The 11665-nt window shown below is 44.3% G+C and overlaps 1 protein-coding gene across 5 annotated transcripts; it reads left to right on the top strand.

Moving 5' to 3' along the window:
• Positions 1-628: 628 nt before the first annotated feature.
• CCR6 (C-C motif chemokine receptor 6) lies at positions 629-11586 on the top strand. 5 transcript variants are annotated; one of them, XM_080388991.1, is made up of 4 exons: positions 629-725; positions 5043-6092; positions 7696-7772; positions 8615-11586. In XM_080388991.1, the coding sequence occupies exons 3-4, from the start codon at positions 7764-7766 to the stop codon at positions 9698-9700; spliced, it is 1095 nt and encodes a 364-aa protein (XP_080245117.1). In that variant the 5' UTR covers positions 629-725; positions 5043-6092; positions 7696-7763; the 3' UTR covers positions 9701-11586. The 5 variants fall into 5 exon arrangements, with proteins under 5 accessions (XP_080245117.1, XP_080245115.1, XP_080245119.1 ...); XM_080388993.1 differs by lacking the exon at positions 629-725 and adding an exon at positions 3979-4120 and having other exon boundaries at positions 5684-6092; XM_080388990.1 differs by lacking the exon at positions 629-725 and adding an exon at positions 3987-4120.
• The last annotated feature ends 79 nt before the right edge of the window (positions 11587-11665 follow it).

Genomic DNA, 11665 nt, shown 5'->3' with positions numbered 1-11665 from the left:
GCAACAGACCTGAAGAGTGTGCACACAAACAGCAAATGTTTGTGCCAAACAGGCAAATACAATTGCATTTTCCTTCTTTACCTGGGCATGTGCATGTGTTGTGTCCACAGTTCAGGCAAAACATTTGGATAATGTCAGCCTTGAGACAGACCAGATTATTATTTTTTTCTTCAGAAAACAGCTATTACTCAGTTCAGTAATGAACACTTGTCTCAGTTTTGCAGTTCTACTCTAAGTGATCTTGTTGATTTAAATTATCAATGATTAAACTGCTCATCTGCATGACATTAAGTGCACCCTTTGCAAAAATAGGCCAAAATTCAAAATGTGTTCTGAGCACAGTGACAATTACCATCCTACTTTTTGTGATTCTAATGCTAGCTTGATTATTAAAAAATAGTATAATTACGTAGGTAGCCTAATTAGTAAATTATTTGCCTCCAGCTTGCATGTTTCCAGCATAGATAAGGTTAAATATTTTCCTTTGCATAAAAAAGCAGGTTGTTATTATTGCTCGTCAGGAGGAAGTGATGATTATTTCAATTGAGCCCTGTACCTTTAACTGATGCTGTTATTTCTTGGTTTTTGCATTAAAGTGTTTGCATTGGTTTTGCATTAAAGCCTCCTGTTGAGGCTGCTGGTAAATGTGCTTAAGGCAGCCACAAAAGAATGTAACAGAATCACACATCCTCTTTCACCTGCTCTTCAGAGAATTTGCAAATCTGGTAAGTACTAAAATAAAATAGGCAATCTATAATGTAAGTATGTGTGATGAATGTATTAAACTGAGCTCGTTAGTAGGAGTGTAGTTACAATGGTGGATAATACTTAAAAAATACCTATCAGTTCCTTCCAAGTACTGAGAATTTTTTTTCTTTATAGAAATATATCTTCTTCCTGAGTTATTTCTTTATCCATTATACTTTGCTTGTATAATTGAAATCATGATTTTGTATTCAAGTTTGTAGTTTAATCTTACTTTTGAGTACTCACACATTGCTTTCATAGTGAGAAGAAATATGATAATGTGGATCAAGTGAAAAAATAGCAAGCATAAAAATGCAAGGCTTATATATTTCATATTCAGAACATAAGCCTGTGTGTACATGCACAGACATGTGCCTATATGTAGTATATAAACAATGTTAGAACACACACCTGCCCCCTTATATATATGGAAATATATTTTCTATAATTAACTAATACCTTAATGTTAATTAAAGCCATAAATACGCAAGTTATAAATTATAAAGGTGCCTACTGAAAGACTCTTAAAAAGATTTACATTGAAAAGAAAATTGTGTTTATAGGAGTTGTGATTCAACTTCCTCTGCAGCCGGTGCATCTTCTTAATAACTTTGGTGAATACTGTTTCAAAGCCAGAAAAGGAAATCAGCTCAAGAGATTTAAATGATCCTCAATCTGATCTCTGCAATTCTGGTTTCAGTCTGAGTCTTTCTTGACTACTTTCATACCAGCCATCCTCAGGAAGCTTTTGCTGGACAATGGAAGTCCTTTTCTGAATAGAGTTGTGACTGGCGGTGCCTTTGTGAATTCCTGTAGCGTTAGGGAGGGTATGCAGTTCTTCCATGACGAACAGTTGTGGTTCCCTACAGCTTTCTGCTGAGCTAGTTTAAGAACTAGGGAGCCCTTCTTCTAGGGCTAATCTGAAGAGATCTCCTTTCTTAGCCCTCCTTGCAGGCTGTAGGAAACACCTGTGCTCCCTTTCTTCTAAATGCCCCCACCCTGTCTTGTTCCTTCTACACTGTCCTGGTTTCAGCTGGGACAGAGCAAATTTTCTTCCTAGTAGCTGGTGCAGTGCCGTGTTTTGGGTTTTGCGTGAGAACAGTGAGCACACTGATGTTTTTAGTTGTTGATAAATAATGTTTATACTAAGCCAAGGACCTTTCAGTTTCTTGGTCCCTGCCAGTGAGAGGGTTGGAGGGGCATGAGAAATTGGGAGGGGACCCAGCCAGGACAGCTGACCTGAACTGGCCAAAGGGGTGTTCCATCCCATAGAATGTCATGATGAGTATATAAACTGGGGGATGTTGGCCAGGGCCTCTGCTTGGGGGCTGGCTGGGCATCGGTCAGCGGGTGGTGAGCAACTGTATTGTGCATACTTGGTTAGGGGTTTTTTCCCTTCCTTTTGGATTTTATTCCTCTCCCCTTCTTGCTCCTTTTCATTACAATTGTTGTTATTATTATTATTTCAATTATTAAATTGTTCTTATCTCAATCCTTGGGTTTTACCTTATTCTTAATTCCCCTCCCCATCCTGCTCGGGGTGGGGGGGCAGTGAACGAGCGGCTGTATGGTACTTAGTTGCCAGCTGGGGCTAAACCATGACATACACGTTACACTAATGTTTGGGAGTGGCTTTGGCTAAATGGAATGAAGAGTGAATATTTTACAAAGAATATATGCTGTCAGGGTCTTTCTGTGTATTTTAGCCATGTATGTCCTAGAAAGATCTGACTGACAGATACCTAGAAAAGTATTTTTCTTGCAACAATAAAATAACAGTTTCTGGAATAGTACCTTAGACAGGTAGCCTTTCAGTGCTGTGTAACTGAAGAGTTACTGCAGTTGCAGCCAAGAGCAAAGGGTAACTGGAACACCAAGGAAGGTCATGAGTGTCTGACTGGATGTTATCAGGGGAGGGTAAAGCAGCAGATGGAGACTAGAGTTGCTCAAAGATGGTCTGGGGACCACAGCCCCAGCTGAACTGTACAGCTTACCTGCTTGCCTTATATATCTTTGCACTTCTGAGAGGCACTTTAAATGGTTTAAAGCTTTCTTCTGAAGGTGTTCAACTGCTTTCAGGCTGTCAAATTCCTACAGCTGCTAAAAATCAGCTTTGAAAAGCCAGCAGAGGAAGCTGGAGAGCTGGTTAAAGATTTATTTAAAGGGCAGGAAAGCCAGAGAAGCTGTCATGCTTAAGCAACATCATATAGTGTGGGTCTTTACCCATCTGCAGCCCTCTGCCATGAGTCAGAGAGAGTCTCATCCTCATTATGCTTTTGGAGAATGTTCAGTCCTTTCCCTCCCTCAGTTTCCCAGTTATGTCTGGACCACATCTGCCCCACTTTTACAGGTTATCTGTCTGTCTCTCTCTTTCAAAATTCAGGCAATTCCAGAGCAGGGGGCATTTGTTTATCTAGACCTAAAGTCTAAAGTTGCCATTCACAGCCTTTGCAAACATGGGACTTCATGCCACCCAGTCCCTGCAGTCACCGCAGTGCTGGGATGTGCTATTCCTGCGGAGCGGCTAAAGGAGAGGAGGGCTGAGCTCATGCCAGGGAATGCCGAGGAACCGAATCTCCTGCCTGTGGGTTCCTGTGCACGGTTAAACAAGTCATTTAAGCCCAGCTTTGTGCATGTGGCATCCAGAGGCATGTTCCCCATTTTATCTATCTGTGACTTTAGACTCTGTGGTCTGATTTGCAGAAGTCTGAGCCTGGCTGCAGCCAGAGTCAATGGCTTTCCTTTATGTAACTGAAATTCTTTATAACGCTAAATATGCTTAAAAGTGATGGTGGGGGGCACCCAAGCAGGCACGTACTGTATTGACTCAGAGCCCAGGCTCCTTCTCTGTAAAATAAAGGTAGTAACACCTTGTCACCCCAGGGTGTGGTGCAAATTAATTAATTACCATTTGTAAAACACGTAGTTATCAGAGCGATAAGTTGAGATGTTCTCTCAGCCTGTAACACACAGGCCCATGCACTGAACACATGCACCCCGGCGCTCTCCACCCGCCTCACGGGTGCGATACAACAGGGCAAGTGATGCGAAGTGAAAAGTGCTGAGATACAGAGTAAAAAAATAAAAAATAAAATAATAACGGCACAGGAAAGATTAAAGCGCCGCCAGGCGGGGGGGGGGCGCCGCCGGCGGGAGCTTCCAGCGCGCGGGAGCCGGAAGTAGCGCGCGGGCGGTCCCGGGGCGGGGGATCGCGGGGGGCGGGGGCGGCACCCCGGGGAAGGGCCCGAGGTCCCGGCGGGGTGGTGGGCGCTCGGCTCGGAGTTAAAGCCCATCCAGCCGGAGCTGGTGAGGAAGGAGACAGTACAGGTGGTGGGTCTAATGTGAGCGCCCTGACTCTTCTCCTGGGGAAAAGGTAAGTGCCTGGCGCAGGTGTGTGCGGGCTGGTACAACAGGCGGCCGAGTTGCAGGAAAAAGGCTGCCAGTATCAGAGGTCCGGGGCGGAGGTAGACAGGTGGTTTCAGAGCTGTGCTCCTGGAGCAGACACCACAGAGAATGAGGCACCTTGGACCCGGGTGACCCGCAAAAGCAGGACTCCGCTTCAGCGGCCACCCTCCTGCACCACAACCAGGAACAGATGGGAAGCTCAAACAGCTACAGACACCCACGAGCAAGGTCTGCGTGGAGATACTGCCCCAGCAGCACCGTGGTTACTGCAAAAAGAAACGTGGGGTGGGCGCAGTGGGTGCCTGTGTCACGGGGCGCTGAGGCGCCCATGCAGCCACGTCAGGTTTGCTGCCCCCCGGGAGCCAAGGTCCGAGATGGTGCCGAGAGGGTGCCGCAGCTTGTCAAGAGCGCAGACTGCCATGCGCTGCCACTCTTTCACCTGGGCACAAATGACACCATAAGCCGCAACCTGGGCAGAATCAAGGAAGCTTGAATACAAAACTCTGGGGATGCAAGTGGCTATGTACTTTTTAGGAAAGACGGGCCAGCAAGGCAAGGTGGTGGGGTTGCTCTTTATGTGAGGGAGCAACTGGGATGTATCGAGCTCTCCCGTGGGGTGGATGCAGAACAAGTCAAGAGCTTATGGATAAAGATTCAGAGACAGGCCAACACAGGGGATGCTGTTGTGGGTGTTTGCTACAGGCCACCCAATCAGGAAGAGGAAGCCAATGAGGCCTTTTACAGACAGTTGGAGGTAGCCCCACTGTCACAGGCCCTGGTTCACATGGGGGATTTCAACCACCCCCATATCTGCTGCAAAGACAACACAGCTAGGCACACACAGTCCAGGAGGCTCCTGCAGAGCATTGATGATAATTTTTTCAATGCAGGTGGTGGACAAGCTAACGAGACAAGGTGCACTCCTGGACCTTGTACTCACAAACAAAGAAGGACTGGTTGGGGGCAGTCTTGGCTGCAGTGACCATGAGATGGTGGAGTTCAGGTTCCTGTGTGGAGGAAGCAGGGCAACAAAGTAGGACTGCAGACCTGGACTACAGGAGAGCTAACTTTGGCCTCATCAAGGACCTCCTTGCAGGAATCCCATGGGTCAGGGCTCTAGGTGCAGGTGTCCAAGAGACCTGGCTAGCATTCAAGCATCTCTTCCTCCAAGCTCAAGATAGGTGCATCCCTATGAGTAAGATATTGAGCAAAGGGGACAGGAGGCCTGCATGGACAAGTAAGGAGCTTCTGGCAAACCTCAAATGGAAGAAGGAAGTTTATGGGATGTGGAAAAAGGGACAGGCCACTTGGGAGGAATATGGGGTGTGGTCAGAACATGCAGGGAGGTGACCAGCAAAGCTAAAGTCCATTTGGAATTAAATCTGGCAAGGGCAACAAGAAAGGCTTCCTCAAGTACATCAGTAGGAAAAGAATAACTAGGGAAAATGCGGCCCGCTGCTGAATGAGGTGGGTGCCATGGTGACAAAGGACACAGAGAAGGTGGAGTTACTGAATGCCATCTTTGCTTCAGTCTTTACTGCCAAGGCTGGCCCTCAGGTTTCCCAGAGTCTGGAGGCAAGAGAGGAAGTCTGAAGAAATGAAAACTTCCCCTTGGTCAAGGAGGATCATGTTGGAGGTCACTTAAGCAAACCTGACACCCACAAATCCATGGGCTCCAATGCGATGCACTCCCAAGTGCTGAGGGAGCTGGCAGATGTTATTGCCAAGCCATTCTTCATCATCTTTGAAAGGTCATGGGGAACAGGAGAGGTGCCTGAGGACTGGAGGAAAGCCAATGTCCCTCTAGTCTTCAAAAAGGGTAAGAAGGAAGACCCAGGAAACTACAGGCTGGTCAGCCTCACCTCCACCTCTGGAAAGGTGATGGAACAGCTCATCCTGAACATCATCTCAAAGCATGTGGAGGAAAAGAAGGTTATCAGGTATAATCAACATGGATTCACCAAGGTGAAATCACACCTGACCAACCTGATCGCCTTCTGTGATGGAATGAGTGGATGGGTTGATGAGGGGAGAGCAGTGGATGTTGTCTACCTTGACCTCTGAGAGGCTTTTGACACTGCCTCCCGTAACATCCTTGTAGGTGAGCTTTGGAGGTGTGGGGTAGATGAGTGGGCAGTGAGGTGGACTGAGAGCTGGCTGAATGGCAGAGCTCAGAGGGTTGTGATCAATGGCGCAGAGCCTGGCTGGAGGCCTGTAGCTAGTGGTGTTCCCCAGGGGTCACTACTGGGTCCAATCCTGTTCAGCTTACTGATCAATGACCTGGATGAGGGGACAGAGTGTACCCTCAGCAAGTTTGTTGGTAATACAAAACTACACCAGGAGGCTGCGCTGCCATTCAGTGAGACCTGGGCAGGCTGGAGAGTTGGGCAGAGAGGAACCTAATGGAGTTCAGGAAAGGCAAGTGTAGGGTCCTGCAGCTGGGGAGGAACAAGCCCACGCACCAGTACAGGCTGGGGACTGACCTGCTGGAAGGCAGCTCTGCTGAGAATGACCTGGGAGTTCTGGTGCACAGCAAGTTGCCCATGAGCCAGCAGTGTGCCCTGGTGGCCAAGAAGGCCAATGGGATCCTGGGGTGCATTAGGAATAGTGTGGCCAGCAGGTCAAGGGAGATGATCATCCCCCTCCACTCTGCCCTGGTGAGGCCCCATCTGGAGTGCTGGGTCCAGTTCTGGACTTCCCAGTTCAAGGGAGAGAGACAGGGAACTATTGGGAGGGTCCAGTGGAGGGCTGTGAAGACGATCAGGGGACTGGAGCATCTCCCTTATGAGGAAAGGCTGAGAGAGCTGGGCCTGTTCAGCCTGGACGAGAGGAGACTGAGAGGGGATCTTACCAATGTCCAGAAGTATCTTAAGGGTGAGTGTCAAGAGGATGGGGCCAGGCTCTTTTTAGTGGTACCCAGCGACAGGACAAGGGGCACCAGGCACAAACTGCAACATAAGAAGTTCCATCTGCTGCCCAGAGAGGCTGTGGAGTCTCCTTCTCTGTAGACATTCAAAACCTGCCTGGACACAATTCTGTGCAACCTGCTCTAGGTGAACCTGCTTTAGCAGGGGGTTGGACTAGATGATCTCCAGAGGTCCCTTCCAACCCTGGCCATTCTGTGATTACTGTTATGGAGTGTACTGAGGTAGTGCTGTCTATTTGCTTCGTATTTACCTCAATACACTGATTGCCATTGTCATACAGGATTTCTGAAAGTAAAACTTAATTTACTTTCATTTCTTGTGGTGCAATTTGTGAAGTAAAAGCCACTTATTGTCATATATTTTTATTAGCTGTATGAATAAACATTCCATATGTAAGATTGTGCTTTTAATGATACTGATACAAACCATCCACTTTCCCCAACTGCATTGCGCTGCAGAGGTGTGTGATTTGTTGAGATGCCCCTGTGTATTGTTGATATAGTTGAAGTGAATATATTTGAAATTCAAAGAATAAATGTTTTATTTCCAATTGTGTTTTTTCTGTTTGTTCACATTTCTTGTGCTGGTTTCCCAATCCACTTTATTTTCTTTTCAGAAACTCTTGGGAAAGCATTTTGAAGTTATTCTTCACATATTTTTCTTTCTGAGAAGTGTACCGCCAAAATGAGTTTTGTAAGTATTTAATAAACTATGTTAGCACATCAATAAAGCAATGAATCTGGAAGTCCCAGCTCTTTGCGGCTGCTGGTCCAAATGCCCTAATCTCAGGAGTGATTAGCTGAAGGGGGGGGTTCTGACAGCAGAGTTCACTGTCGAAGCACACTGTTTATTGTGTTTGCACTCACCAAATATAACTACAGGTTTGGTGTTTGTGGAGCAGGTAACTGTCTGAGGCTACCCATCCTGGATTGTCTGTCTAGCTGAGTGGAGAGAATTAATCATTTTTTGGGCTTAATTTAGCCAAGCTAAGTTAGTATCAGCTAGAAAGGCCTGTTCCTCTCCCTTGATGTTAAAGGAAGCCTAGACCCCCTACTTCAAATACAGACTTTTATACTGTAGAGTCTTTCACGAGGACAGACTAATCCTTTCTGCATAATGTATTTGAAGATGGAGACCTTTGGGCCATCCAAAAAGATTATCTCCGTGTTCATAACTTAATTAACATTTTATGAAGTTCCCTAGTTAGTTCTTACAAGTCTCCTCCACAGTGTTAAATGCATTTGTAATTGTGGTGTGTGTGGTCAGTGGAAACAGTGTAAAACACGTAGCGTGTGTGGTCTGTCTTGAGATGAGTTTGATACAGACTTGAAGCTGAGACATGGAAAGGACTGAACAGAAGTATTACAGTTATCATAAGGGAAATGTCGTTTCCATTTCAAGTCAGCAAGCCATATAATACTTGTATACTGATTTTTTTGAAAGATTTCCAAATGTATGACTTTGTTATCTATCATCTTTCTACTATATAGAAATTAGAGCACCTATGTGTTAACTGATGATCTTCTTTTTTACAGACAGAGCCTCGTACCACAGATTATCAATATTATTCAGACTATGCTTCTTTAATCACACAGCCTTGTTCTAAGTTGGAAGTCCGGAACTTCACAAAAGCATTTTTGCCAGTTGCGTATTCATTAATTTGTATCATCGGCCTAGTTGGTAACATCTTTGTAGTGATGACCTTTGCTTTATATGAAAGAACCAAGTCCATGACGGATGTGTACCTCTTGAACATGGCCATAGCAGACATACTGTTTGTTCTCACTCTCCCACTGTGGGCAGTGAATTATGCTGCTGACAAATGGATTTTTGGTGATTTCATTTGCAAAATGACAAGAGGTATCTATGCAATCAACTTCAGCTGTGGCATGCTGCTTTTGGCCTTTATCAGCGTGGACCGGTACATCGCTATCGTACAAGCAACAAAATCATTTAAACTCAGGGCAAGAACACTTGCATATAGTAAACTCATTTGTTTGGTTGTGTGGGCATCATCAATTTTAATCTCTAGTTCTTCTTTTCTATACAGTGAAAGTTACAGCTTCTCCGTCAATGAAACCAAACAGATTTGTGATCACAGATTTGACAGAATGTCTGAAAGCACGATGCTGAAATCACTGCTGCTGTGTCTACAAGTTGGATTTGGATTTTTTATACCTTTCATATTCATGATTTTTTGCTATACATTCATTGTCAGATCCTTACAACAAGCTCAGAATTCAAAAAAAACCAAAGCAATCCGTGTGATCATTTTAATTGTAGCTGTTTTCCTAGTTTGCCAGGTACCTTATAACATTGTTCTTCTTTTGACAGCTGTAAATATGGGCAAGATAGACAAATCTTGTGACAATGACAAGATAATGGCCTATGCAAAATACACCACTGAAGCCATAGCATTTTTACACTGTTGCATTAACCCTGTGCTCTATGCGTTTATTGGAGTGAAGTTCAGAAGTTATTTCATGAAGATAATGAAGGACCTATGGTGCATGAGAGACAAAATATACCATAAACGTTGTTCAAAGACAAACTCTGATATTTGTCATTCAAGACAGACTAGTGAAATTCTGACTGACAATGGATCTTCTTTTACTATGTAATACAATTTGAACTGTATTACTGAAGGACTCTTCCCACCGAGCAACCTAAACCAGTGTCACTGTGCCTGTGACAAGTCATTTGGGCTTCTCTGCAACTCTAAGGGAGCTCCAACTATCTACAACTTCTTTCAGGAAAAGAAATAAGATAAAAGAGTAACACTGTACTGTGGAAAACTGAAATCTTATTTACCTCTCTCAACATTCATGCTTTTCTAAAGTGCACTTTCTTAGAATTATCAGGAAAGTGAAGTTTACAGAGGAACCCTCCTTGTTTTCTAGGGAAAATTGCATCTCATCTGTCCTACATCACTGAAATATCCCTAAAGTACTACATAAATTAATCAAGTTATATCCAGGCTCATTCTGTTTACATTTATGTTATTTCTGTTAAATAGGATTTCCAGTAGCAGTAATTAAGTGTAGGTTTCCACTGTGCTTCTGTTACAGAAAGGTCACACTGTGACAATACTGACCTAAAGAGATGGCATTTTGAGCAAAGCACGTCAAGGAAAGCAAACACAGAAATGAAGAAACAGGGTTAAGGCAGCTGACAGAGCTGGGCTTAGGGGTTAGGTCTCGTGAGTCTTTGCCCAGTTCTACACTCCACCTGCTCATCAGGAGTTGCTTACACCAGGGATGAGGCTCGTCAAAGCCAACAGTGACAGGTCTACTAAACAGAAAATTAGAAAAAAAGAAAATTATTAATCAAAGAGAACACTGAAATATCTACTGAAATTATCTTCTGAACAGAGAACAGCGCTTTGCTTGAGAGATGCTTCTCTTCATTGGCACAGGATTCAGATGCTGGAATCCATCAAAGCTGATAAGCTGGTGAATATCTCTGTGAAAAGTTGTTTCTTTCTAGCTGAAATCTCTTCACACTCCGCTTTTAAAAAGGCAACAAACTGTACAGAACCGCAGTTATTCCAACACTTCTTGTTGGAACTTGATTGGTGACAAAACATGATGCATTTCTTGGTATTTAGCAGCCATTAGCAAAGTTTCCTTAGGAAAGGATTTTCTAGCACAAATCTGCATATATAAAATTTGCTTTATTTGCTTCAGAAATTATTAAGGACTATATCTAAAAATGAGACCATAATCTGCCTTAATTCAGACAGAATTTTTACTGAGTCAGCATTTGGCTCACTATGAATATAGAAATATTTATAATAAATGCCATTAGTTTTACCCAGCTGTGACTTTTCAGCAAATCCTCAGTGGATCTTCTACTCATTGAGTGAGCTTCACCACACTGTAGCAGTCATGATGGGATGGCAAGGTAGACAGGAGCAGGAGCTGGAGGGCAGAGGGGCAGGATGGATGAGGGAGGAAGAGCACCATCGTTTGTTGTCTGCTGAAGTACCTACCAGCCCTCTGGAGTTCTGCTGCAATGCAAGCGTAAGTCATGATGGTGTCTGCATTTGTTGTTGTGTGGGACATTACACTCCTACGGCTGTGTCAATTAATGCAATCTGCAGCTTGCTCTTTACCTTGGTGGTTTTGTTATTTTTAAAGTTCATGGCTGAAGAGACAGCAGAGCTGGGATCACTAACCATGTCATTCAGTGGCAACGCAAAAGGTCAAGAAACGACAGTGGTGGAGCTGAAGATCCCTTGAGGAAGGGCATTGATATGGCATGACACGAAACTAGTGCTGCCTTGGCAGGTGCAGTCCAGCCTTGTTTACAGTGCAGTGTGAGGTTTTTAAATATCAGCGCCAGGTGTGATAAGGATTGCATATATTTATCATGACTGAATAGCAACTTAGGCAAGAATATGATACAAAATTATGTAAGTGCAGATGCATGCATTTGCTGTATATAGCACTGATGATTTTCTGGAAGAGGATTTGGCAAATAAAAAATGAAACTGAAAAGGAAAAAATCCCCTCAGATCTAAGAGTTTCTTGCTACATTTATTGCCTTGAGACATTCTCTTATTCAGTGCAAAATCTCCCACACCT

Source organism: Falco punctatus, assembly GCF_963210335.1.
Source record: "Falco punctatus genome assembly, chromosome: 5".
NCBI classification, from domain to species: Eukaryota; Metazoa; Chordata; class Aves; order Falconiformes; family Falconidae; genus Falco; species Falco punctatus.
This window is presented reverse-complemented; position numbering and strand designations above follow the sequence as displayed.